Source organism: Anas platyrhynchos, chromosome 39 (assembly GCF_047663525.1).
Source record: "Anas platyrhynchos isolate ZD024472 breed Pekin duck chromosome 39, IASCAAS_PekinDuck_T2T, whole genome shotgun sequence".
Classification (NCBI taxonomy): Eukaryota; Metazoa; Chordata; class Aves; order Anseriformes; family Anatidae; genus Anas; species Anas platyrhynchos.
In genome coordinates, this window is record NC_092627.1 from 4,380,651 (window position 1) to 4,408,557 (window position 27,907).

At 41.7% G+C, this 27,907-nt stretch overlaps 2 protein-coding genes across 4 annotated transcripts; both read right to left on the reverse strand.

Moving 5' to 3' along the window:
• Window positions 1–1,408: 1,408 nt before the first annotated feature.
• Window positions 1,409–5,653, reverse strand: LOC140001227 (zinc finger CCCH domain-containing protein 11A-like). Its single transcript, XM_072032397.1, has 5 exons — window positions 5,356–5,653; window positions 5,049–5,125; window positions 4,170–4,362; window positions 2,884–3,529; window positions 1,409–2,334 (listed from the first exon to the last, which is right to left on the reverse strand). Exons 1-4 carry the CDS (start codon window positions 5,651–5,653, stop codon window positions 3,183–3,185), a joined length of 915 nt encoding a protein of 304 aa, XP_071888498.1. The 3' UTR covers window positions 1,409–2,334; window positions 2,884–3,182.
• A 504-nt stretch (window positions 5,654–6,157) lies between these two features.
• LOC140001255 (zinc finger CCCH domain-containing protein 11A-like) lies at window positions 6,158–27,252 on the reverse strand. Of its 3 annotated transcripts, none has more exons than XM_072032431.1 (8): window positions 26,574–27,252; window positions 17,299–17,462; window positions 9,243–10,002; window positions 8,509–8,628; window positions 7,922–8,002; window positions 7,517–7,570; window positions 6,730–6,792; window positions 6,158–6,470 (listed from the first exon to the last, which is right to left on the reverse strand). In XM_072032431.1, the coding sequence occupies exons 3-8, from the start codon at window positions 9,328–9,330 to the stop codon at window positions 6,298–6,300; spliced, it is 579 nt and encodes a 192-aa protein (XP_071888532.1). In that variant the 5' UTR covers window positions 9,331–10,002; window positions 17,299–17,462; window positions 26,574–27,252; the 3' UTR covers window positions 6,158–6,297. The 3 variants fall into 3 exon arrangements, with proteins under 3 accessions (XP_071888532.1, XP_071888530.1, XP_071888531.1); XM_072032429.1 differs by having other exon boundaries at window positions 7,517–7,627; XM_072032430.1 differs by lacking the exon at window positions 26,574–27,252 and having other exon boundaries at window positions 7,517–7,627; window positions 17,299–18,012.
• Window positions 27,253–27,907: the final 655 nt, after the last annotated feature.

Sequence of the window (27,907 nt, forward strand, 5' to 3'; positions counted from 1 at the left end):
GGGCTTGGGGTGAGGGGAAAGCGAGGGCAGGTGGGCGCAGCCTCTGAGCTCTCCTTGTCCTGATTTTTGTTTTTTTTTCCCGGAGCCGGCAGAAGTCCCTGTGAAGTCCTTCAGCACGATGAAGGCCTGCTTGAGCTCCAGCAGCAGTTTCGTTGGTGGAGGTTTTCCCTGGTGGGGCCGGGGCATCACAGCACACACACACACGCACAGAGACGCGTGGTTTTGTCCCAACATTAAGTATTTACAACAAATTCGACAAGCGCTTTTCCTCTGCCAGCAGCAAACACCTGAGGGCCCCCACAGCTTCACAAATCATAGAGGGAAGAGCCTACCGTGCCGCGAAAAGTTCGGAAAATAATTCAAAATTGATCTGCTAGGGGAAAAAAAAAATAAAAATCGATGGCTGGTGGCAGGGTACACAATACACCCGAATCTCAGCTCTGTCCTCCTCGGGGTCAGTGCCCACGCCCAAGCGCGATGCTGATGGCACCCGAACATTTGCTGTAGCAGGCAGCAGAGCCAGTGGCTCAGGGGAGCAACTTTTAAAACCAAGAGGCACTTAAACAACCCTTCATCGACCCCGTGACTGCGGCAGAGTCCCGACTGCTCGCCCCGGATTCCTCACACCAACAAAAAGCACCAACCAAAGCCTGGGGGAACTTTGGTACAGCACAAGAGAAGGGAGTGGGGGTAGCGGAGCCACATGGCAGAGCTGCTGCTTTTCACCAGTTGATCATCCCTGATAATTGAAAGTAAGGCTGGGTGGGCTGACCCCCACCCCCACTCCTGGCAGCAAGTTTGGTCCACAACACACTGGAATAACGATTCTGCTCCCTCCCACCCCTACAGCTTCATCATCTGACACAGGTATAGTCAAAACAATGGCATACACGAGTAAAAGTCAAGAGTTGACATAGTAACTCCAGGATTTGGCTATCAACTGTCCGAGAAATCAGAACACCGAAGCTTCACAATGTGCCCAACATCGAGTTGTGCCAAGGGGGGAGGAAGGAAGAAGCTTTACCTTTAAGCCTTCAGAGCATCGCTCCATCAGAAGATCGATTTGCAGCCACCGTGGCGTGCCAATGGAGATCTTTCTGTGCCAAAAGAAGTGCTTTGTCCTCTCGATAATGAAGGTAGCCACCTATAGTTACAGAACGGATGCACAAGACCTTAACTCTGACCAGCAGGGAAATTTAGGACAACTGAGTGCAGATCCTGCCAATTTCTATCACTTCGGACTGTGCTTTAAGTCTCATTGCAAAGCCTCAGTTAGAAAAAGGATCACCTCGGGGTATCCAACTGTGGTGATTTTACCGTGCTGGGCAGCTAAACCCCACAACCGCTCTCTCACTCCCCCTCCTTTAGATGAGGAGGGGGAGAAGTAAAGCAAAGAACAACTCACGGGTTGAGATAAGGATAATTTAATTAAAGGGAAATAATTATAATAATTAAATAAAGACTACCATGAACTAAACAATTTAACTAAGGGGAAATAAAAAGGGAAAGGGGAAAAGGGAGGGGAAAAGGGAAAATAAAAAGAAGGGAGGAAAACAAACAAACAAAATAAATGAAGGCTATATGGAAGTGCAGAGGAAAGAAATTACTCTCTACATCCCAAAAATGAGCGCTGATTGACCATGTCCTTGAAGCAAGGCCTCAACGCATGCAGCCGGTGTTCAAGAGGAGGACCGACGTCTTCTCAACGAGAGCCCACCCTTCCCCTCTTCTTCCCGTTTCCACCTTTTATTGCTGAGTGTGATATCACATGGTATGGAATATCCCTTTGATTGGTTTAGGTCAGCTGCCCTAGTGATGTTTCTCTCCTCACTTTTTGCCCATCCCCTAGGAGGGTTAGAGAAAGGCCCAATACTGTGCCACCGCAGCTCAGCAATAGACACAACACTGGTGTGATAAATCTGTTGTTCCAGCTACAAGTACAGAGTACGGCAGTGTATGGGCTGCTGCCGGGAAAGTTAACATTCCAGCCAGACCCAGTACACCAACAAGAAGAACAGTTTTAATTTTTTTTTTTTTTTTTTAAATATACCATAGGACTACGCGGTTCAACTGTCAATCATCTCAGAGAGTTCAAGGAGGAGGTCATCCTCGTCCTTCCCTGGGTCTAAGTCGATTTCGGCTTCCAGTCTGCCTCCTGAGATTTCCCAAAGTAGCTTCTCAAAATCTTCATCTGCAGATAAGGGCGCGTTCCCCGTGGAACTCAGCCGGCATGTGCGTGCCTCTTCTAGCTGGGAAGAAGCTGAGGTTGAGGTCTCGAGATCGATCTCCATCTGCTCCTCAAATCTTGCCGGGCTTCCAAGACGCACTTCAGGTCTTGGGAGAGCAAGAAAGAACAATCAGGATATGCCATTTCTTAACAGGAAATCCCTTTTCTGCAAACCGGCTCTTAAAACTGTAGGCAAGCCCTCCTACGCTTCAATCTTACACAGGGATTGTTATCAATCAACCCAGGGCTACATTTAGAGCCCGATGTGTTACCAGCTACATTTTTCAGTCTGGGGCTTTATCTGTGAAGCCAGGGCACCTGGAGTTGAGGTGGCATTCTTGAGGACCAAAAGGCAGAGGACACTACTCCTCATCTATCACCTCACGAGGAAGTAGAACTTCACCTCCTCCTCGTTCAGGTATTCAGACAACCCAAGAAGTCACTGGAAAGCTGTGCTGACTTGCAGCATTTAAAGAAAGCCTAATTAAGCAATCCTGCTAGATTTCCTGCTAGAAAGTGGTTTCAGGTGACTTATTCCTTTGATGGATTTGGGCTTTAATTATCTCAGAACCCTCCTTTTTTCCCACATGTGACAGAACTTATGTTTCCCTGGGGATATACACTGATTAAGAGAAAGAACAAGTTGGGGTTGTCACCTGTTTGGGGGATTTTCTTCAAGTCTGATGGCTGGGGAGTGCTCCGGCACGTCTGAAACACCCTAGAAAGCAGCAAAACAGTATTTATGACACATGGGTAAAAGATTCCTTAATAGCTTTTTCCTCCACACTGCTTCTCCTCTGGCATTGCGGAGCCGTGGCCAAAATACAAAACCAAGGTGCTCCTGAAGAAAGTTCACATTCACCTGGAGGTTACTCATGATCTTGTGTCTTTTAAGAACGTGGCATTCATGGACAAAATCCCCCCCACCAGAGAAATCACAGCATCAGAGTACCGGTTAAAGAGTGCCATTCAGCTCATAAATACAGAAGGGTTCTACAAGCATCCTGTAGACAGCTACTGGATTTCCAAGGAAACAGAAGGCCTGCAGAACGTTTGCCTTTTCCACCTTTTCTCCTAGAGGAGGGTAGGAATTTAACAAGGGATCCATCTCTGCGTTAGCTCCTGGCCTTACCATGGCTGCTTTTTTGGCTGGAGGTCCCATCATGTCAGCATCCAAGGCAGTCCGGAGTTCCACAGCTGCTATGGCAGAGGGATAACTCCCAGGTGCCTTACGTTTCAGTGCCTTCTTCTTGGGGAAAGTGACTTTCCCACCCGAAGGCTTCGCAGATGTCATCAAGTTGGCTAGAGTAAAAGGAAGAGAGAACTGATACAGTCTTGCTCTGCCTCAGGAAAAATCCAGGTTCTCTTCATCATTTCCACAGTCCTTCTACACAGTTAAATGCATTTGGCCAGCAGAATTGCACCACCATTGCCTGGATTCTCAGGAATGTTTTCCACATAGTAAACTCTGTCTACCAATAATCCATACAAAGGAACCAAGAAACCGAATAGCTACAGTAAATAAGAATCCAGGACAAGGGAAACCTCAGACACATAGCAATCCTAAGTGCAAGCTAGGTTCACAAATATAGACAGCTTTTATATTTCAAGTCCTGCTCCCTCTAGGAAAGGGAAAAGCAGCAGTTAGAGTAGGACAAGAGCGTATGCAACTGTTGTACCAGCTTCCTCTCCCTTGCAGTGATGTCCCACAGTTAAGTTGTTCTACAAAGTCCAAATTTGTAGTGTCATTTTCTAGTCTCCCGTTCCTTACCTAACATCTGGCTGGCAGGAAAAGAAACAAACTAAGAAAAAGAAAGTCCACACTTCGCTTCGTAGCATTGCGTGGCAAAATGCACCCAGCCAGAGTTACAGCATGAGAATTGTCATCTTCTGTCTGTATTTCAGAAGACAACCTAAGTAACTCTTAACCTTCAACACTTACTTTTAGCTTCCCGGCCCTGAAATTGAGCTGCCACTTTCCCTGCTGGTTCAGTATGAAAGAAGCCAGCAGTAGATTTGACAGCAGCTTCCTCCTTCCCAAGCTTCTCTTGTTGTTCTCGCTGTTGCCACTTCTCCCACCGTCTCTCTTCAAAGCTCTTCTCTGGACATTTACGAGTTCCACTCTGCTGAGTGGGCTAGAAGGAAAGAAAAGTAGTGCATGAATAGGACAAAAAAAAAAAAATCCGTGCGTGGAGATTTCGTTAAGAAAATCTGATCAGCAATCCCTCCAAAATGGTCTTGATGTGGAACAGCATATTAATATCGTTCAGGTTACTGTTGTGTCTTTTTTTCCCTAAAATTCTGCCTGTAACAAGAGCCATGCTTTACTATGGACACAGTCTCACATATCTGCAATATCCACTATGGCAAGCTTCTTTAAACAGCTAGGGTGTTCTGCTGTACATCTATTTATCCCATTCTTTTTAAGCAGCAGAAAGTCATACAAGTTCCCCTAGACAGTACCCACAGACAGATTGATTTCCTTCAACACAGAACTCTGGCCTTCTGTATTAAATCCTTCATGTCTGACAGATCAAGTCAGTAAGAACAAAAAGAATTCCCTCCACGTTAACTGTGTAGATTTCAGCTGGTGCTAACAGGGTTTCTTTGTTGCTGTGGTATAAACAGACTGATTCCAAGTTTGAGGAGTACAGAGTTGTCTGGAAATGCTGCTGGCGATAGGATTTAGACTGCACTGCAGCTCCTACCAGGTGCTAAAGGGTAAGAACACACTCAAGAGGGTGGCACACGGTGAGTAACCAAACTTGTCAGAATGATCAGAAATTGTACGAATGTATGTGTGTCTTCACAGAGGACTCACCTGTACATCAGGTACAGAGGAAAGTTTAGGACAAGGCTGGTTCAATTCCACTGCCTTCTTTTCTTTTTTTAAAGCACCTGAAAAAGAAGACCAAAAAAAGTTTGGTCAACGGCAGAAATAAAGAAAGCTGGGTACTTGTTTCCTTTGTGCATTTATTTCCTTGTGCCCCATGAGAGAGAGAGAGAAAGGCTACAACGTGCAATCCATTCAGCAATTATCCATGAAGCAGATCCTGAGCAAACTGAACTTGCTCAAGATGGAAAGCACCTCACTGGGGCAGGCATTAAAGCATCTGTTTATGGAGCACCTGTTAGTTTTGTGCTCCATAAAGATTTCTGCTCTGCTGGGGCAGGTCCGGGTTGTGCTGAGGGAGCTGCACGAGCAGGTCTTGCCCCTGCGCTGGAATCTTCAGTTTTACCATGCCCTTCAGCCTCGGCTTTGGCTTGAGTTTCGCGTCTCTGAAGAGCTTTCTCACGACGGATTTCCTCCAGTGTTTTCACATGGATCTCTCCCATCGGCTTAGCAGCCTTCCCTGTCATCATCAAGAAATGAGGAGAAGCACCAACATTTAAAGAGAGTCCAGCAATAGTTTCAGTCTCCAACATTTGTCAGAGCACTAAGGAAAACTAATCTGGAGTGTTCCCAATAATGCATCTTAGAACAATATCCTTAGAACAACATTCTCCTCCTCCTCTGAGCCACTTGTATTTTGAAGACCAGCCCTATCCAGAGAGAACTGCTACACAGAAATGCTGCTTTACTTTAGTACTTTTTCAGACTGCATTTCAAATTCCTGCTCCTGGCAGTGGTTCTATTCTAATTGTACGGAACGGTTCACAGAAGCAGCTAAAAACCTTGACAAGGCACAAGTAGAAAAGAAACACACACCTAGAGCCAGATTTCTGATAGTGGCTGTCAGAAGAGCTTCAGCACTCAAGAAAGAGGCATCAGTTCTTTGTTTTCATTTCAATTAGTTTTTGGGGATGGATGAAAACAGTCCAAGTTCATGGAAAGGAAGGAGGAGAAAGCATATTTAATATCTAGCTGTTACCTCTCTCAGTACTGGTCTGTTTAGGAGGTAATTCCAGCCTGTCCTTCAGAGACTTGGCAACTTGAACTGCAAAACAGAAACAGAACGAATTAGGGAGGCTGCATAATGTCAACTTCAGGTTCACATTGCAAAACAAGACAGGAAAGGGAACTTTGAATCCCAGTGATTACCACCTCAGCCAACATGCAAAAAGAAACATCACTGGAAAAGGACAAACAGAAAGACTAAATACAAAACCCAGGAATCCAATCCAGATGACTGTTTAGTACCTGGATCTCTCTTGGGTGCTTTGTCAGCATTTCCCGGAGCCTCTACCTTCTTCCCCAGCCTTTCAGCAAGGCGGCGCTTCACTGGAAGGGTGCTTACATCGTCTTCAGAGAAAACAAGGAATATTGTAAGAACTTTTCTTTGCAGGAAGCTTTGAGAACAGTCAACAATAAGCTTCTATTTTTCAAGCATATTTTCATAGAATTGCCTTTCAGCTGATAAATGATTTTTTTTTTTGGCCATTTCTGCAGTCAACACAGATCTCCACTGCAACGTATTTGCCTTTCATACATCAAAAATACTCTTTAATGCAGTCATATATAGAAGGCAGCACCTACGTAACAGCTCATAAAAAGTTCTTACCCGCGGAGGCTTTCCGTTTTCCTTGTCTAGCAGCAAGATCTAGTCGAACCACAGGTTCCTCTCCTAAAACAAAAGGGATTTTTTTTTCTATTTCACAGAAACCAGTAGCCAACAGAAATATTATCCTGTTAGCCCATCTCCACCATGTCAGACACTGTTTTGACAGCTAAACCACATAAACTCATATTTTAACTATAATTAACATAGAAAAAAAATATTAATAGTCTCAGTGCTTGCTTCAAATTCCAGCTGAGATAGTAGAGAGTGAATCTGAGTCTGCTTGACAGCTATACTTTGTGCAGAACAAAGCTGCATAAGCAAGCAGAATATTATTAGGTACAAATGCTGACAAATAGTCCTTTCGAAGGTGAATGTCTACGAGTAAAAGTACTTCCACACTTTTTTCCCTTTCAAAGGCATTTGCACAGCTCTAAACAATGTATACACAAACTCCTGTCAGACTGTGTCCACACCTGCCACTGTCAGCCTCTTTAATGCTTCAGCAATTGCGTCTTATATAGCACTGTCTTCTACAGCTCTTTCTTCTCGTTACTCTTCTGTTTTTCAGTTACCCCCCTATTTGCATACTGACACTTTTTTTTTTTCTCCTGCCACTGCACTTAACCTGAGCACCAAATCTTGCCAGTACAACCAGGGACTTGAAGCATAAAAGCACGTTTTGAACAGAAGGCAGCACCAGAAGGCTAACATGGGTGAATTGTTTTAATTATTGCTTAACCCTCCAGTTTGGGAGTAATGAAATCAAAACAAAAGCATTCCTTACTACCTTTCTTGGAAGACAGTGTCACAGTTCTCACCACTGTCCGGACGTTTTCCTTTTCTGGAGCAGGAAAAATCATAGAATCAACGGGACGAAGAGAAGATCTTGAAGAACCTTCTGTTCAGAGCAACCAAAACATAAGGAAGTTTACCCAACATAAAAAACTATCACAAAAAACAAAAAACTTTAAATTATTTGTTACTGTCCAAAATACAGCAAGAAGAGCATGTAAATAAGAGAGGTGACTAATTTGCCTCTGGTTGCCCTTTGAACTCCCATTTAGAATACCAGCTGGCTGAGAATCAGGTTGCTTGATGCCCCCAGCTAAAAATGGAAGTCTGTCCCTCAAGCAGCTCCCACGCACCATCACCTGCCGTGAACAGGATCAGAAAGTAGGGCATATTAACTCACCACCGTGTCTCTTATTTTTTTCCTTCATCTTCTGAGATTTGATTTCCTCAAGTGTTTTTATTCCAAAATTCAGATTGCCCTCTGAAAACAGGAAACAGTTCATGAGACTGGCTTAGAGGCACTAACTGAGGGACCACAGGTCCTCAGGCTTCTTAGCGCTCAGGAACTTTCTGAGGTATTTAGAATAAAGCCTGTCAACACTCCTCACAAGTGAAAGAGCCAGAGAACCAAGGGCATTTTGCCCCCCCTATCATCCTTCAGGCTTAAAAATGTAGTTTTAATTTTAATCCATTTACACGATATTAGATCCCTCTATCGTTAGATATGGCTTATCAACAGTGGTTGCAAGGCTGCACGTGCAGCCATTTCAACTCCGTGCTGTGGCCCTTGTTTGTTCTCCAAAAGTAAAGAAAAGGAGTTCACCTTTCTGACCCAATGGGCACGTGATGGTATTCATGGCAGAAATGAGATCATGGAAATAACCGAGTCCATTCAGCACCCCTACATTTTGTTGTGTTTTTACACCACACTGCTTTTGAGTTAACTGTCAAGTTCTTCTGATTTATCCTACTAAGGTGCTGGAATACCTTGTTTAGTAGTAGTAGAACTGCCTTTGCGAGTGGAAATCACCCGTAATCCATTTTTGCCTTCCGCAGCTGGTTGCTGGACGGGAGTTCTAGTTTCTTCTCCTTCCTCAGAAAGCTGGTCTGAAGGGGAAAAATCTATTCAGTTATGCATAGACCAGATTGTTCATGATTACGTAGCTCATGCAGTGACACTTCAGCCCATGCTTCATATAAAAAACTTTGTTGCTCTTTTGTTTTGTTTTGTTTTTTAAAGAGCTACACTGACCTGATAAACTCCTAAGTAGAATACACTAGGACAAAACATCTAGGACTCTAGATTCTCTCTGCAGCTTTAACTACTACACAACACATTGCTCTTCAGACAGAAAAAAGAAATTTCCTTCCTAGTTTCACACAGAACTTTACACAACAGACCAGCTAAAGCCAGGAGTGGTTCTAAGCTTTCCTCCAACGTTTCAGGTTCTGTCCACTGACTGCCAGACAAAGCCACCAGTGACCTGGCCACACTGCCTGCCCTATCGCTAGTCAGACCTCAGGTCATCTGTGATTTCTACATTCATTTACAGCACAGATTCCTTCAAGAACCAAAGATTTAACACATTCATTTACAGCATGAATTCCTTCAAGAACCAAAGATTTAACACATTCATTTACAGCACAAATTCCTTCAAGAACCAAAGATCTACACATTCATTTACAGCACAAATTCCTTCCAAGAACCATAACATGCTCACCATCATCATCTTCATCATCATCTGCAGCATTGATTACAACTGGAGGGTGTGTAGGGCTTGGGACATTTTCAGAGTTTTCCACTTTCATCACCCCCTTAGCTGTGGAGAGGGATTTGACTGGACAGAAAATTTGTTTTGCTGCAGTGACATCTGAGCCACTTTCAAATCATCGTCCGCGGACTCAGGCGGACTTGGCAGTGTAGCTAGAGGAAGAGGAGGATCATCGGTAATATGGCAGTTTAAAACTTTGACCACAATTTAGCAAAGAGGTGGTAGGAAAGGCAGATAACCCGCATAGACAATGAATTCATCATCTCCTTTTGCCCATCCCATCACTGTTTACACCGTCAACAATGACTTCCCTTCGAACAGCAACACATCTCCCTACCACCCAGCAAAAGATGAAACAACAGGAAGCAAACTGCAAGGCAAACATCACACAAAGCCAAGAGAAGCTGAGCACGAAAGCAGAAAACAAACACCAGCAGTACACTCGGTGCAGTACACCTATGACTGCAGACCTTTTCCTGCACTCACAAATGAACAGTTACCTGATGCCCCCTACAGGATTGGCACCCACTAAGTAATACTCCAAATTAAGTCTTCAGCGCTTCAAGAAAAAGGACCTAAACTCACTCTTGCTTGGTGGGAAGAATTGTCCATCGATGTAACATCCCTTTGCATGATGAAAAGCACAGTTGGCTTTCTGACAGCCTCCCGGCTGCTTCTCCCAGTAGCAAGGAATCTCACTGCGCTTTTTCTGAAGACAGAAAGAAAGAAAAGCTCGTGATAACATGCACCTGAGGCTTGCAAAGAGATGCGCAGCTCCAGATCATGACACCTGTCACAACACAGTGCTGAAACATCATTCCAAAGGTCAGTTTCTCAGTTCAGTGGAGTATTTCTGGGCATATTCACAAAGTTTGCATAAGCTGCAACCACTATGCACATTTAGATTTGTCATCATTCAGTTAGAGAAGACAGGCACTCTCAGACACCAGTTGAGGGTGGGTTAAACTAATACACCTAGGATTATACTAGCATTATTCAGAGGGAAAAAGAACATCTGAAATTGCCTACGTTAACCCTGTCTAGAACTACTTCTTGGAGACTTAGTTCTTCTGCACCTTTAACTTTCCCCACTTCCTACCCCAGGCAGCTAGAACAGCGTTATCGGAAGGACTGTGGGTCAGAAGAGACCTGAGAGTTCATTATCAAGCCTGCTCCCATGACGATAGAACAGCCTGTTTATTACCCCCCTGCTCCAGCAGGTTTTAGCAGTCTATTTAACAGCTATTCTGCATCTGTTGAGAAAACTGTCAGCATCTAATAAAAATATATATATATATATATCTTGCTAAGACACACCTAAGGCATTGATTTTATTTCCCTCTGCTTCCTCCCACCCCCTCTCTTGGTAACAGAAACCAGTATGATTTTGAAGCAAACGAATCTATCCTGCAAAAGCACAATCAGTACACCTACGGCACTGAAAAATGCTTTTGTTGATTGATTTTGAGAACACATCGTTAGGCACTCACGTCAATTTCCATGTGTCTGAATCGGCAGACGTTCCTGAAACAACGACCCTCCTGCCACAGCTTGCAGACCGTCTCATTGCCCAGAGCAGCTTCGCAGTGGCGGTAGGCGCACTTGTCTCCCTGGAACCAAAAGGAAACCAACAAGGAAAATAGAGTACAGCCTCAAAAATGGCCATGCTGCTGCCTAATGTTGCTACAACTGAATTCAGAATCTATCTGGTTCTCAAGTTAACCAAAGACCAGCGTGCTTCCTCCTCCTAATCTACTCCTTCCTGAAAAAAAATGGGAAAAAAAAGCAAAGCAAAGGAAAGCCAGCCATACCTTGGTACAGGTAGAATAGAAATAGAAGTAGCAATCGTCTCCTTGTTTAGACATGCCGACGAGTTCTGCTAACAAGCTCGGGTTCTCTCCACAGGGACTTCCTCTGCTCTTGGAGAGAGCTGTCTTCACCCTTGCTTGGGCTGAAAGTCTTCTACTGGCTTGTGAGCAGGGAAATCTTCTTTTGAAAAGTAACCCTAAAGAAAGTAACAAGTGAAGAATAATGAGGAACCAACATTTTTCCAGCTTTCTTCAGTTAATCAAATCAAGTTATCAGTCTCTCGAAGAGAGCAAAGCCTTGAAATCAGCTGTTACATGAACTAACTAAATATGAAAGTTCCGTAAAGCTGCCAGGAGCTTTGTCAGCAAGCGTTCTCTTCCACATCCTCAATAAGATGACTTGGAGCACATCTGGAAGCCTGAAAACGGAGTCACTCCTTAAAAATCCACCTGATCATACATGCAAGTCAATAATCAACTCTGGCTACAAATAACTTCTCTAGAACACAGTTAGGACGCATTAAACAGCACTTTCCAGGCACTGTGGGTCTTCCATTTCACCTACCTGGACAACCTCAGCAAAGTTATCGATCTTCAAAGACTTCCAGTTAACTTCTCCTGTAGGCCAAACCAAGACTGAATCCGTGAATTAATAATAAAGGGGTAGGAAGAATTTTCCTCCTCACTTTGCCAAGGGAACCTCTCATCCACAATTCAAACATAGGATGTGCTTTTAAACAGCTTATAACTAATAGAGGAAGCAAGTCCATTTGAATGCTCTCTCAGACTGGAGACAGCCAGGGTTAGTTAGCTCTTCAAAAAAATAAAAACCAAAAAACAAAACAAAACAAAAACAAAAAACCCAGCGCATTTAGAGATGAACTCGTGATTCAAAGTGGCTGCAAAAATGAGGCTCCATCTTCCACAGCCGGACAATTTAACTTTTTTTTTTTTTTTTTAATTTAAAATTCAGTATGTTCCAATCTCTGGTCTTCAAGATTTCTTCACCTATTAAGAAAACACAAAAACCTTTCCCCGTCTTTATTACCTGTACAGCAAAAAACATACCAGTGCATATAAATCCACAGATGTGCATACGCATACACACATCTGTGTTTATACACACACGAGGAGGGAGTGAGAGAAAGTTAGCGAGAGCGACAGTGAAAATCAGAATTTTTGCCTTTTCGACACAGAGAGCGCATAAAAATTCTCTCATTTTGAGGGAACTAGAAAAAAATGGAGGCTCTACAAAAGATTTTGATGAGTATGCCTTCGAGGCCGATGCTTTGTAACATGAGTGATCTGGGGGCCAGCACACAAATATGCAGACGTATGTACATGCATACAGGATAAACAGATCTATACACACAAGCGTGCACAGTGTATGTTGTATGATCTCCATAGCGAGAACAACTCGTAGCCCTGATCAGACACGTAGAGTTGCAATCAATTAACAGCAGGAAGACAGCAGATCAAGGGTACAGCAAGCTTTGAGAGGCAGAGGAATGCTCACTTTGCCAGTGGCATGACTGCGTGATGCCAAGGATTTTGAATTAGTTGGATTTTTTGGAAGCAATTGGGTTTTTCTTTCTGCGCTGTAGCAAATACCACAGGTTTGCCACCACGTGCTGTTCCCTAATCCATATATCCATCCTCATCCATTGCTGCAGGATCATGAAAGGTTAGAGAAGACGACTTAGGTCCAATTTAACAGCCAATGATTTTTCGATGAGCAGAGCTGCAACAGATTTTATTTAGCCACAAGCATTTTTTTTTTCTTTTTTCTGAGATGAAGTCAGAAATTTTAATTATTATTTTTTTTAAAGACACTAAACATAAAACCTGCAACCAGACCAGATAAAGTTCAAATTAGAGTGATTCTGAATCCTTTCATTAAAACGCTGCACATTTCTGTGCAAATTATTTCTGACTCTTCTGGACAAAAGTGGATGAAATAGTTCTTACAAATTAATAATAAAAGGTTGGAACCTTTTACTCACACAAACACTAGTGAATTTTCCAGGAAATATTTTTTTGGCAGGGAATTTTCCCACATCTAAAATAAAGAGAGGAAAAGTTGGCTTCTCATATTAGTTACTGCTTTTGACTGCTGGGCAAAGGGAATAAAAACAGTAGTTAAGTGCAAGCTTTCCTTCTCTTCTTTACTATGGATAGGAATCGGCACTTCGCACCTTTAGCACCTTCAGAAACACACCCAGTGCCATGCAGGTTCCTCTGCATCTACTTCTAACAATTACTGGTGCTCCTTAGCATGGAAGTTTGACTCAAAACACTCTCCAGATTTAGCTCTTTTGACTGCCCAAGGAGCTCATCATTTTGCTTGTTGCCTTCCAGTTTCCTGAACAGACCAGGAACGCTGTTCAGAATCTGAATGGATCTGGTCTAAGGAATGGGAAGAAAGCAAAACCAAGCATACCTCACAGCCCTAAATTCCAAAAAAGCAATCTCATTTTAAAAAGGACCTCAAAAGCTTTTTTTTTTTTTTAAACTGACACCTGCTAACACGGCAATCCGGGCGCTAAACCAACTGAAGTTGCCCCTGAAAGCCTGAATAAAAATGAGTAACTCTGGTGCACTCAGCAGGTCTGTAATAGAAGTTGGTAAGATTTTTAGATTTCTTTTTTTTGCTCCAGGGTGCTGGTAAAATGTTTGCATTCAGAGATTTTGAACCTTTTGTACCAAAGAATTAGAGATGTGCTACAGTGCCAGTAGCTGGGGGTCTGGAAATACACACCAACAAGTGTCATAAGCTTTGCCTTTGCTGAAGGAAGATAAATAACACAAAGAAAATCTGTCTAGTTTGTTTTACAGGCTTGTCTTTCTCAGTATGGAACAAACTGACCTCCCTGGTCTAACTTTGCAGTTGGCTATTCTGCCTTTGTCCTGGAGAGAAGAGCAAGAAAGGAACAAATCTATTTTTGCACTCCAAAAACGCGTTAGAGGAGGATTATCACACCTACCTAAGGGTACTTCCTTGTTTGTTTATAAAGCACCAAGTATTTCTCTTGGACAGTCTCTGTTGCTGGCTTGTTTTGTGCCTTCCATTTATAATAAAGATATTCAAGATGCTTACCCCTTGGGTTTTTGTTTTTTGTTTTTTGTTTTTTTTTAAAGAACAGTGGAAGTGGAGAGTCAGATGACAAGCAAGAACAAACACCAGAAACTCCTTGTTCTGCCCCTGCTTTTTAATCACCCAGCATCACCCCGGCTGCAAAACAGCCTCTGCTGATTTACCTGCTTGTTAAAGCACCCCACAGGCTGCAAGTGCGGTGTGCTAGGTGTCAAGTTCTATTTCACGGTGCACAGGTAACCATTCGTCTTCCCACAGTCGAAGCACAGAACAGCCTCTTGCTAACAGAACTCATCCCTGCTGCTGCAAGAAACCTCATGGCCTGCAGGAAAACCTCAAGCTAAGAGTTCCAAAGCAAAAGCAGAAAACGCATGATTTGTACTCTTTATATTGGAGTGAATTCTAGCTGCTAAACGCTGCCTACATCTGAGGGCACGTGCTGAGGCTGGGAGGAAGGACACTCAACACCCACTGACAGCAGGAGTGCAAAGATGCCAGCCAAGAAGGCAAAGGTTAGAGCTGAACGCTGCCTCAGCTTCCTCCAGCAGCCAGCTGGGGGTCACCTTTCAGCACGCTCTCTGAGACTCTGAGCCCCGAGTTACCGCAGCCGCCAGGTACAGCTGCTCCTTGCTGGCCCAAACTATTTGAAGAGTCTTCAAACTTCAGGGACCTGTTTTATGACAGCCTCAAGATCAAATCAATCTGTTCTGAAGGCGCTGATCGTCCTGGTGTTTCTGCAGCTGTCAAAGAACAATCCTGAACCGAGGCACTCGTCTGATCAGACAGTGCTGCAGCACAGATTTCTCTTTAGCTTGACACATCAAGGTGAAGAGGAATTGATTCTTGCAAGCACCCTCTCAAGCAGGGATCTAATAAGGTGACCAGAACGACAGATCTGTTGTGCAGATCTGAGAACGTCCCTCTGCAGGGAATCACTTTCAAGCCTAAGATGTTTCACCCATCTCCCTGCCCCAGAGCGACACAAGTAAAGCTCTTAAGCAATTGCTAACCTGTTCTCAGTGCTCACGAGTCCCAAATCACTCATTTTACAATCTATAAACCATGGCAGCTGGCACCTAGTTGGCACACGGTGACACTGCACACGTTGGCAGTGTCGTCAGGAGCTGCAAAGTCAGGGCTGAGGGGGTTAAGGGAAAACCACACATCAGTTTAGCAACTTGGCTCCAGTAGGATACTTCCTACGGCAGGAGTTTCAGCAAAGCCACTCAGAGGGACCTGCTGGCTAATTCAAACGGGACTTCTGCTGGAGCAGTCAGAAGGCAGCAGGAGATATCCAGTGGGCATCACTGTCAGTCTGTGGCAGTTTGGGGTCCAGGTACCAGTGGTTATGCGTGGTTTTCTCTGCTTCACTTTCTCCAAAGCTGTGAGAAAATATTTCTTTTACAGCACTGTACAGTCCCACGTTACGGATGGAACCAGCTGCATCAACTTCCAGTACGACGGTGTTGGAAAAAGGTGCCTTTGGTGGTCAGGAGCACAACAGCTCTGCTGATGTGTTATTTAAGTGTGTTCTTACATCTGAGTTTCCTCATAGCAGTATGTAGCTGAGGGGGTCCAAGTTTCCCAGGGAAGATTTATGGTTTTTCTCCTACCAAGCACCAGCTCAGTATACAAAGCTCTGTTAATAACACCCAACCATGTAGATGGAATACAATTGTTTTCCTTACAACCCCCCAGTTATTTCCATGTCTGTTCTGGACCTTGGGATCTCTTTTGGGAGCTACATTATGCAGAGCAATACAATAAGGCTGAGATCACCGCTGCCTCAATGTAATGCAAAGGTGAAGGCCTTTCTGACAGGCAGTTTGGAAATGAATGCAGCCCCATCTTGTCAGCATCAGAGCAGAGCCAGCTCCAGATGGCTCCAAAAAGGAGCTGCTGCTGGCCAGAGCTGAGGCAGGGAGTGCTGCTGGGTGGGCTTCGGGGGAGCAGATTTAAGGAAGGGGGGAGAATACTGCTGTGCAACAGCAGCTGGGAGAGAGGATTGTGAAAGCGTGAGAGAAGCAGCCCTGCAGCCCCCCAGGTGAGCGCCGCAGGAGGGCAGGAGGTGCTGCAGGCAGGCAGCAGCAGTTCCCCTGCGGGCTGTGCAGGGAGAGGCCCCTGGTGGAGCAGGCTGTCCCCCTGCAGCCCATGGGTCCCCCATGGAGCAGATCTCCACGCTGCAGCCCCCCCATGGGTGGAGGAGCCCCCGGTGGAGCAGGTGGATGTGGCCTGGAGGAGGCTGCGGCCCATGGAGAGCATTGCTTGTTGAAAAAGCTAAGAATTGTTCATAACTTATTACAAAAACAAAGAAATTTAACACGAGATGGAGCTTCTGAAGGTTAGACTTACATGTAATTGGTGAGTAGCCCCCTGTAAGCTGTGCAAGGACAGCAGCTACCAGCAGCTGTTAGCACAAGCAACTGCCAGCTTAAGCAGCTCTGCAGCAAGGTGGAATGAACAACAGTGGGTGACAACCTTGTTTCAAGTTGTCCTTTCCAGTGGTCAAACCTCCTCAAAATTCCTCACAGTATATTTGGTTTAAAAGAAACGAAGCACAGAACCAGCAAGAAATTCAGTGTCATTCTACTTTACGGATGGCAAATCAGACCCTTGTTTTGAAGGAAAACATAATAAAATAAAATTAAAATAAAATAAAATAAAATAAAATAAAATAAAATAAAATAAAATAAAATAAAATAAAATAAAATAAAATAAAATAAAATAAAATACTAAGCTATTTCTCCACCATAAAATAGATTATTGTTTTCTGAAAGAAAGAAACTACAAACACCTTGGTCTTAGATTCAACTGACAGAAATGCTTGAGTTACTCATAATGTTTCACTTCATTGTATATATGACTGGAAACCAGAGACAAGACTGGTAAAATCATTCCTAGAACTCTGTGTTGTTTTCCTTCAGGTACCTTGTCTCTCAAGTCGGTGAGGGCTGGGACAGAATGAGATTGGAAAAGTCAAGTGTAGTATTCATTGTTACAGAAGTAGTTGTCCTGTATCTTCCATGGCAAAAGAATTTTCCTGAATAAATATATAAATAAATAGATAAAATTCCCCTGGCAAAGATTGGAAGCTGACACTTACCTGAAAGTTACCAAAGCAACTTCCTCCCGGCAAGGTAACATAGCTCACAAATGGTGGGCCCAGGGAGCTCAGTGATTCATACGCAATGATGCCTTCGCTTGGGAATATGGCCTTCTGCTTCTGTTTGCTTTCCCAGAACTCCTGCAATATTGCTACGACATTCACTGTCAAAGACATAAAAATGCTGAATGTAGGATGCATACATGTCCTTGATCTTAGTGTTTTCTGTGTTACACAAGAAATGCAGACATATGAGCTTGATACATTTATTATTGATAATAAAATGTCTGTGATTATCTCTGCTGGTGTGAAAAATATGATTTTGTGGCAATTTTGGACTTTCTGGGATTGCAGGCTACTGTAGTACATAAATTGCAGGTCAGCAATATTGTACTATTAAGTCAATGTGTTGGAACTTTGATATCACAGCAGCCATTAAGCTGCTCACTTTCAAACATGAGAAAATGTTATACTCAGATTCCTCTTTTCCATTCTCAAAAAAAACAAAAACAAAAACAAAAACAAAAACACATGGTCATGCAAGGAAAGCAGCTGACTTTTAATGCAAAACTTTATGAAGTAGCTGGAAAAAAAGGTGTTGTATATTATGATGATAATAGTTGCAGGCTAATGTGAAAATAGAAATGTGAAAACCAGAAATCCAATTGACATTATGACTATTGAGCCAGTACTCCAAAGTTTTACGTTCTGTGTTGGGGTTTTCTCAACACTTTTCGGCTTGGACTCGAAAAGAATTTTAGTATAGTTTATCTAGACTCCTTTTACAGAGCCATGTGTAGCTTAGAGATAATTTTCTTTCTTTCTGGGCATCGTTCAGCAGGTGGTGAGCAATTGCATTGTGCATCACTTGTTTTGTACACATTAGTGGTATTAATACTCTTATCATCATTATTATTATTTTCCTTTTTTTTCTTCTTCTTTTTTTTTTTTTTTTTTTTCCTCTCTCCAAATAAGCTGTCTTTATCTCAACCTACAGGCTTTCTTTCTTTCCTTTTTTTTTTTTTTTTTTCTTTTTCCTGATTCTCTCCCCCATCCCACAGAGGGAGGGAGGAGGGTAAGCAAATGGCTGCGTGGTGCTTAGCTGCCTGATAGGTTAAACCACAACACTATGCAAAAACAAACAAATGAACAAACAAACAAAAAAAAAAACAGCTGTGTATGATGTTCATCATTTCTCACTTGAAAATTTAAATTCAGAAGGTAAGAAGTATGTTTCTTAATTTGGACCTTCCAGTGGAAGTATGGAAGCCCTAGGCAGCAGTATGGGTCCTTCAGAGTACTGATACTGGTTCAGTATCAAGTATTAGTGCATACAGGAATCAGTGGCAGAGATAATTTTCCTCATACATGTACATGTATAATTTTCCTCTTTCTTCATCTCGTCTGACCTTGTTAGTAGTGGAATAATGTAGAAGTGATCCATTTTGAGACAGTGTCACCCTGGTGGTAGCTCACATGCAATCTATGGACAGGGCATTGCTCTGTTTGCTGCAGGGTGAGCAATGTGAGCTCCAATATTGTCACCGCCTGTTTCCTGACTTCTGGCAGCTGCACTGCTCTCACAGACAACAGCTTTTCTTGGCATTTAGCCATGACAAGGGCAGACACACAGAGTGTGGTCATCACCAGTTCCCTTTTTGCTGTGCTCAAGCCATGAGGAAGTGCGGGTGACGTGGTCTGAGCTCTGGGGAGGCGAGGCAGGGTGTTTGGAGCACACTGCTGTCTGCCACTGGATGGTGTCACGGATGCAGCAGCAGTGTTGGCTCCTACCAGTTCTGGCATTTTGGGCATTTAAAGCTGCAGAACTCTCATGGCATTGGAATATTGCTTCACCGTAAAGAAGAAAGCTATCTGAAATTTCCATTCTTGTTCATGAGTCCTTTCGATGGTAATTCAGCATTTAGACAGCCTGCATCTCTCACTTGGCTGAAAGTTTCCACTCTGAAAACTAATATTCAAAAGACTTTTTAGAGCTATAGAGAGGTATCTACTTTCACTGCAATACACCAACAGAAATATATTTCCCTTCTTTTCCTGAAATCCTGAAACATGCTTTAAGCTGTCTCAAATTTTACAGATAAAGCAATATTTTACCAGAGGACTAGTAAGCAGTGAGTAGCTGCTACAGATTAAACTAATACGTGTATGACTAACACAGAAACAGTAGCTGAGCAGCATCATTTTTATTCTGTTTAGAATTTCTGTCAAATGAAAGCTATGTGCCTATCCCACAGTGCAGCTGGATATCTCTGTAATTAAGTAATTAAAAGTGCCTGGGTTTGTACTGAATTGGATAAACATAAAACCTGGCTTAGCTGTGAGGATGGTAGCAGGAAATACTTGGTGGTATATATGTAGTGGCAGCATCAAATTATCACTGCAGTTTTTGCTGTGATTTTTTCAATCCTAGCCAAAACTAGCACCTCAAAACAGTGATGAACATGAAGATGCATCAGGTTAAACTACAGAATGCAGCCATGATATCAAAGCCTCAAACTTTTTTTTCCCCAAGAATTCTTTATGTTTTGATTTAATTAATTTTATTTTACTCAACTGTTTAGCTTGAATCAGTATGTTTATCATCATTAAATTAAAACAGCATATCAATTTCAAATATATAATTAAAACAATTTCAGCTAAACTTGTAAAAATTCGGTGTGTGTGAAAACAGTTCTCTACTAAAAAAAAAAAAAAAAAAGATTTTATTTATGCCTAACAGCCACTACAGCCACTATTATTTTTTTTTTCCTTCATTATGTATCACATGGATTTGTAGTAGTTTAGGAAGATGTGAAAAATGTATACATATGATCAGATGCACAATCAAATATACTAAGTTACTATTCTAAGATAGTAACTAATGATTACTAATATGATGATTACTAATGTTGTATTAAGATCTCTCAATATTCATTTTTCCTGCAATCACATGCATTGTTTGCCTTCATTTCTAAACATTCCAGGCAGAATGTTGTTCAGTCTCTATGCTGTATATCAGTATTTGGCATCCAACTGGCTTAAGTCTAAAAATGCAGTATGGAAAACAATGAGAATTTTCAGAAGTACATAAATGAAACAACAAGATTCATGGTTTAATGCAGCAAAATACTGTAATTTATGTCTCATTTTGAAAGGACATTCTCATTGTAATTGACTTTCGTATTTTGAAAGATGCCTATGATGTGGTTGAGTTTTTAAGATAATGCTTATAGTATTTGTATGCAATGACAAACAATTTTCTTCAGGATTAAATCATCCATGCTTTAAAACAATTTATTTTGTACACTGTCAGTTGCTGAATTAGTTAACAGTATTGATTTTGTTGTAGGCAATGCCAAGACCCCATTCAGACAATATTTTATCCACTTTATACCTCAGATCTTTCTCAGTTAGAGTTTCATAGTAGTACGTGCATCACCAAGTTCAAGAGCAAGAATTCCATATACCCTCCTTTAGTACTCTCCCATCTGTGAATATTAATGGTTCCACAACAGTCTATTTGATGCTGGCTGTAATGCCTAGTTACGAGGTGAGAAGATGATTTTTCTTCTCTACTTTGCTTTTTACTCAGCTGGAAAAGCCTCTTGCCCAGGGGCTGAGCATTGTACCAAATGAAGCTGTCCCCAAGTGCAAATCCTGGTAGAGTTCTTGAAGTTTTCCTAGACTCTAAGGACTTTTTATTATTTATTTATTTATATATATATATATATATATTTGAATTTAGGACAGGCTGCGAGTTCTGTGGAACAACAAATATGTGGGTTATACAGCTGCATTTACCCTAAAGGAACCCTGAGCTCTTTTGAGAGTTCAGAAATACAGTTTGATGTGAACTGTGTTTGAAAGAGGATTAAATGATAACACATTTATTATAACACAACATTGTTTTCCAGACAATTTCTCACCTTTCAGTAGCAACTGTCTTGCCTCTGCTCAAGGAAGTCTGTGAGTCAAATTAAATATCATTCTAAGTGGGAAACAGAACTCTCCAACTTGGATTATGTCAGTAAGTTTGCACTGCATTGATGCCAGAAAAAAAATAGCTCCAGGTTTCTGTGAATTACTGCTAAAAATACTGGCTAGGCATTCACCTCAACCAAGGCAAACAAACAATGCCATAAACAGGAGGCTGGCCAACTGGGAGGGGGGTGTTTTGGCCAAGACTGGAAGGGCAAATCGGAGTGGGAGCCAAGTGACTCTGCCACTGAAGTGGAATGGAGTCATATACTTGACAACGTCTCACTGCCGAGAGAGTGGAGTATGAAGAACACACACACAAGATAACCACCTACTTTGTCATTTTAAAACTTAAAACAGCTGTTTCTAAAAGTCCTTTTAACTGCCTTCGTGGATTTAATTTAATACGTGAATGCAGAAGAAAAATACAAGCTTTTTGAATGAAAGAAATATGTAATATGAAATCTATTAAAGAAGATTCTTCAGTGAGAGGCTAGTAAAGTTCCCTTACATGTCTTAAATCAAGCCATGGCACATAATCAGTAAAACTATATCGTTTAAACAAAGTTCATAAGTTACAAGTGCACCCTTCCCCAGCTGCAGCCTATTAAGGCTTGTAACTTAATGCATACATCTTAGGGAAGCTGTTAAATTGGGCTCAGGCTAGCAAAGAGATACTGTTTAAATCTCTAGAAAAAAAAAAAAAAAGGCAGCAACTGGAGTGGGATCCAGCTGTTTTGAGGGAAGGTTTTATTGCTTCTCTTTTGATTTATTTTGCATATTTTTAAACATATAAATAATAGCTTTAGGAAAAAAAAGGTACAAATGTGAGTAGGCAATATCAATTAATTTTCCCATGATCTTACTATGCATTTATCATATATATTATGTTATGTATTAGCATGTTAGCAGTGATTTTGTTAGGATATTCTGGTCCATACTATTCTGTTCTCCATGTATATGTACAAAAATAAAAAGCCCCATATCCTTACTAAACCTAATGAAATTAGGTATATTGTTAAATATATATAAAAACATTATCAAGTATCATGTACTGGGACACCAACAATATGCTGAGAGGACTTCAGGGGCATTTTTCCTTCTCCATGATGGATTTGGATGCTATATGAGTGAGCTGATCTAGCAGTGGACTACTAGGTGATTCTGTCTAAAACCCTTAAAAAGCACAAAAAGTAGCAAGATGTTGTTTCAGGAAAAGAAGATCTGATTGTGGGGTGAGATTCCACTTGTGAGAAGCAACATCTTTAATTGGCAATGACTACCTTAAATCCAGCACTGACTGACAGTTCCTAGACTTCAAGGATTTGGAAAAAGAACAAAATAAAATTAAATAAATGAACTGGATGGCCTCCTCAAGAGCCATTCTGAACATGTTACCAAGTAAAGGAAGAAAGAAGAAGATGTTGGAGGCAAGCAGCTCAGAGAATGGTGTAGGCTTTGTGAACCATTGGTATGTTTGTAGTCACAGCAGATTTAGATGCAGCTAGGGAAAGGAAGGGTAGAGACTGGGAGGGTTTCACTGACACCACCGTTGGACTGAGGCAAAAAGTCAATCCCTGCAGCGTTATGAATTGAGTAAGCAGGTTATCACTTGGAACAGAATGAGTAGACATACTAAAGTCAGGTGTTTTTAAGCTGATAGTCTGAAGACAACTGTTAATCATTGCCGAACAGCTTGGATTGGTCTACATTCTTATGTAGCATTACATGGGAAAATGATAAGAACTTTGGTATAATTTCAGCATCTGAATATAGCAATAAAGAATTATAAATTGGTCAATCTCCTGTGATAATCAGAAGTATAACTGATTCGCACAGGAATAGTATAGTAATAATAACATTAATCTAGAAAGGAAAAGACTGTTTGTTTGATAAAACTTTTAATCTTGTAATATTTCTCCAAGGCAACTGACTTACTCTGGCTATAGTGCACTTCAATTTAAAAGCTTGTATCAGAGAGCTAGTATGGTACCCACTGACAAATCTATTTCAATGTTAAATGAAGAAAAGTGAGCTGGGCTGATTCTACCAAAAATTATGGGCAGATCCCCATAAGTTAACATACTTTCTTATTAAAAACTCTACAGTCTAACCTGTCCATCTATTGCTGACCTGAAATCTTTGCTGGCAAAATGTGCAAAGGAAAATGTGCGATTTGTTGCTACCAGTAAAAAGAAATGGAGACACAGTGCTGTTCAGCTGATGTAAAATCACTTTGCTAAATGTTCACAAACCAACCAAGTAGCAATCCAGCTAGGAACCATGAATTCAAGTCAGGGCTTAAAAAGACTTTCTGGAAGTACTTAGCTTTTTTCCAAGCTTTATCATAACTCCTACCTGATACCATAATATTTTTTGATATGAAAACGAAGTCGTAATAAGGTCAGCATATGGATTAGACCAGTGCTGGGGTTAATTAGGTCTGCATGGTAGAAAGCATTATCTTTTTATCATGTTATCTGGGATGGAAGCTACATACAGCGCACAGTTCAGGGAAACACACACACCAAAAAGCAAACACAACTCTTGCAGTAGCATGAGTTGAGCACTGGGCTCCTTCTTCTTGCCTTCCTCCTCCATGTCTTTGCCTGTCCCATTCTTGCTGGAGCTGCCAGCCCCTCTGCAGCCCACTGTTCCCCGTCCCCCATCGGTGGGCTGGTGACAGGCCTGCACCACGGGGCCTTGCTCAGACCCCTGCTCTCTGCCAAAGATTGTCTACCACTATAAGGATAAAGCATTCTCATGGCAGGGAGGAACTTGTGAGAAACAAATTATCCCTGCTGTCTTGTTGCCAGGGCACCCAGCCATGATCTTGCATCTTTCCCAAATCCCATCATCTCTGCCTCTGCTGGGCAGATGCTAGCCCAGAAGGAGCACTGCTGCAGCAGGCACAGCACCACTCACTGTATTTGCTCCTGCAAGCTGCACCCAGGAGGGCAGGGACTTTTGAACATCTTGTCTCTCCCTGCTGCTGTTGAAGAAAGCCCTCTGTGAGACATTCCCAACAGAACAAAGTGTTGGGACAGTGCAAGCCAAGACCTCTAGGTTGGAATGGGAACAAAAAGTGTATGTGGTGCTGAGCAGTGATGAGCAGACTTGCTCTGACATCTTGCCCTAGCAAAACTCAGTCCTGTTGACATACTGAGTCACACCACATTGTGAAAAGGGTAGATGCTGCTGCAACAAAGTAGATCCTGAATGGACTTCATTCTTACTTTGTTCTTTCCAATAAGGTCTGAAAGTAATGCGTTTGTAAGAGATGTGGACGTGGTCCCATGGGGAAACATGAGACACTATGTTCTTTCTAGTCTAATACTTGCTTGCTGTATTTAAATCTGATTAAAAGTCAGAGATGGACACCATCTAGATCTAAAGATGACTTTTTGCTGAAGATAAAAAGAATGCATGTAAATTCTCATCTGACTTACAGACAAAGCACTATGAATGTCTGTCACCAGTCAGAATTAGTGGCACACACTCACAGCAACTTCAAGCCTGTATAGGTTAAATTTATATTAGAATGCCTTCAAAATTCTTTTCATACCTCAGAAAATCTAAAGTAGAAAAAAAAAAAAAAAAAAACCTACTCGAATCCACTCGCACTTTTGTTTCTATTTAATCATCTCTCCCTCCCTTAGATCTGTGGGTGGTCACAAATGCATTGTCCAAGCAGCTTGTACATACACTTTCAATAAAAGCCTTGTCAGTAGACCTGCAGGAACTGGTTACCAGTGGAAACTTATGAAAGGGAATGCCCCTCTCCTCGAGCCCACCCCCCACACTGCACCCCGATCAAATTCTTTGTTGCTGTGATGTGTGTACATTCACAGACTGCTCCACGAGGTCCCAAGACTGCAACAGTAATACAAACCTACCCAGCAGCATACAAACCTCCTGCAGGGTGGTCTGAGAAACAGATGTCAGACTCCTAAGCTCTGGGACAGATCTTATGCTACATTCACACAAGAGTAGCATCCTTCTACAAGAGTAAATCCAACTTAGTCCCAGGGAACTACTGGGTCAGCCTCTGACTTTTCAGTGTGGCTATGAGCATAAGAATCTGGCAAGTGGAGTTGTTTAATGCAGATGTACATGGGTTTTTCCCCTAGGTCCATCACTAGCCATGTCTTTAAGTCTTTATTCCTTTTACAGCAAGTTTAGAAGGCAACAGTTGACTGTATGAGACTGATTTTATTAACTCTAACAGAGCTGTTGACAAAAGAATGAAGTGGAGATTAAATAAATGTCTCTGCAGTGTGCCTCAGGTCACACGGGAGATTACAATTAGAAGTGAATGTTAAATAAATAAATAAATAAAACTCCCTTCTAAAAATCTAACATTGTTCCAGCATTGTTTGCATGTTAAATGATTGACTAGGTGATTCAGACTGAAATGACACCCAGCAAAATACTAATTTTACAATCAAATTGTTTATGTAGGACCGGATTTGGGGGCATGACATCAAGAGATCTCATTCACCTGTGAAGAAAACTGAGAACAATGGAATTTAACTATTGTTTCATTTGATCTGTTGAAGAGGGTTTTTTCCATTGTATGAAATCTGTGGATGTATTTTCTAAGAAATTACTAATTAAATAGCACTTTGTTCCATGCATAGCCCCACTCAAATCATAAATTCAAATTTAAATACTCTTATTTCCGTGATGTGAGTTGCATTGAACTCTGTTTCAAGGGATGCATCAGGCCAGTTTATTATGTGCCATCTACTGAAAGGTACTTCAGAACATTTCACAAGGGATAGTTTGTAAAATGAGAGAGAAAGAGAGAATAAATAAGTGTTTTGGCCAGGTTTAAAAAGTGCATCCATAGTCAAGTCTGATATGGGGGGGGGGGAGGGAAATCACATTCCATATACTTGCAGGAAAACATCTTATGTTTTAAGATTGCAATATTTGATATTTTGCAGTACTACAGTCAAGAAAGGTAATTTATAGGACAAACTAACCACAGAAAGAGAGTTGGCATAAAGTTTTCCAAAATTGTCAAGCAGTAAAGTTTTTACCATGTTATTAGAATGTAATTAAATATCCTAGGTAAAAGTTGTGAATCAGTTTTCTGAAATGCAAACTTAAAAAATAAGCAGCAACACTGCCTTCAAATAGGCAAGATAAAATAATGATAGTTTGTGGTATGCACACGAATACATGTACAAGCATGTTAATTACTTCTCTCTCTTAATTTGTTGGGTACAACAGACATTTGAATTAAATACACTCACTATCAGGGAAATAAAATCATTATCTTTGGTACTTACGGTCTTTAAAAACCAGGGCAGGGTCTCGATGAGGCAGAACTTGGGCAATTACAAGTTGCAGAGACTCCAAGGTTCTGTCCATCTCTGCTCTGCTTTTCCAGAAAGCAGCCACAAGCTGCCCTCATGCCTGAGTCAGGCAAGTCCTGTACCAACTTTCCGCAGCTCATTGATGCGCTGGATTCCTGAGGAATCTCCCCACGTCTCCCAATCAGGCATTGCCTCAAACCCCACGACCCTCCGCAGGGTCCACCTCCCCGGACTGCTTATCTTTGCTGTATGCTGAGCTAATTAGCTGCAAAGGCAGGCTGACAGGCGCATTCCTACTCCTTCCTTCTGTTAAACACACCCACCTACAGGCCAGGGAGAGAAGCTAATCACCAGAAAGAAGTTTGTTTCATCGGTTTATTGGCGATGTGCTGAGGCAAAGACCTCTCTGGTTCATACCAAATGAATAAAGAGACTCTCTTGCTCACCCAAACCCTCAAATTATGGAAAAGATTGCAAATATAAGGAAATACTTATGTAAAGCTATACTAAACGTGATAGCCTGAAAGCAGCATGCAGGCTCTTGTTTAAAAACAACAAATTCGATAAAAAGTATGGTGTTTTTTTTTTTTTTCTTCCTGTAACTATGTAACTGGAGAAGAAGGATATTAATGGCAAATAGAAAATTAATCCGATTAGCAAAATTAAACTTGTGATATATTAGGTTAACCCAATTTGAATCTGGTTTCCTGAAAAGCAGTTTCCTTACTACCTATACAATAAATGTATTAAAATACCAGTGAATTAAACTGTTTACATCTAAAAGGACCTGTGGGATATGCAGAGGTCTGAAGAGGCACTCCAATCAAGGCAAACACAGATGCAGTGGCAAAAGCTTGAAGCACGAATGTAAATACATTGCTGTCACACACATTTGTGTAAGAGTCATAAACTGTACAAAATAGTTGCTTTGCTCAGCTTACTTTTATTTCAATTCCAGTAAAGTCTTCTTTTTAATTTGGAAAAAATCCCAAAGTAAGGATGTGTGTTCTTTAATTACTGTACAGTCTTTCCCAAAGAAAAAATATTTTTTTCTTTTTTTCTTTTTAAAGATGCAGCAGTGGAAAACTGCTGGGCAACCTTTTATCTCCATCACTTGCAAGTTTCAGTACATACTGTTTCATTTATAGAGTGTGCATTGCACAAGGTGTATCTACTCTTTATCTTCATGTTTTGTTTACAAATTAATGAACTAACATTGTGTTTGTTTACTAAAACATTTAAAACCCATTTTGTTATTACCCGCACATTCCTTGCTAGGTGAATTCGCTAAGATAATCAATAATGCT

Coding starts and splice junctions, on each gene's coding strand:
- LOC140001227 (XM_072032397.1), bottom strand. CDS start 5,653: ATGTTGGAGACTGAAACTATTGCTGGACTCTCTTTAAATGTTGGTGCT. Junction 5,126..5,355: donor ATGGAGCACAAAACTAACAG/GTGCTCCATAAA, acceptor CTTCTTTTTCAG/GTGCTTTAAAAAAAGAAAAG. Junction 4,363..5,048: donor CCTCTGTACCTGATGTACAG/GTGAGTCCTCTG, acceptor CTTTCCTTCTAG/CCCACTCAGCAGAGTGGAAC.
- LOC140001255 (XM_072032429.1), bottom strand. CDS start 9,330: ATGAAAGTGGAAAACTCTGAAAATGTCCCAAGCCCTACACACCCTCCA. Junction 8,003..8,508: donor TTCTACTACTACTAAACAAG/GTATTCCAGCAC, acceptor TCCTGTTTTCAG/AGGGCAATCTGAATTTTGGA. Junction 6,471..6,729: donor AAAACGGAAAGCCTCCGCGG/GTAAGAACTTTT, acceptor TTTTCTCTGAAG/ACGATGTAAGCACCCTTCCA.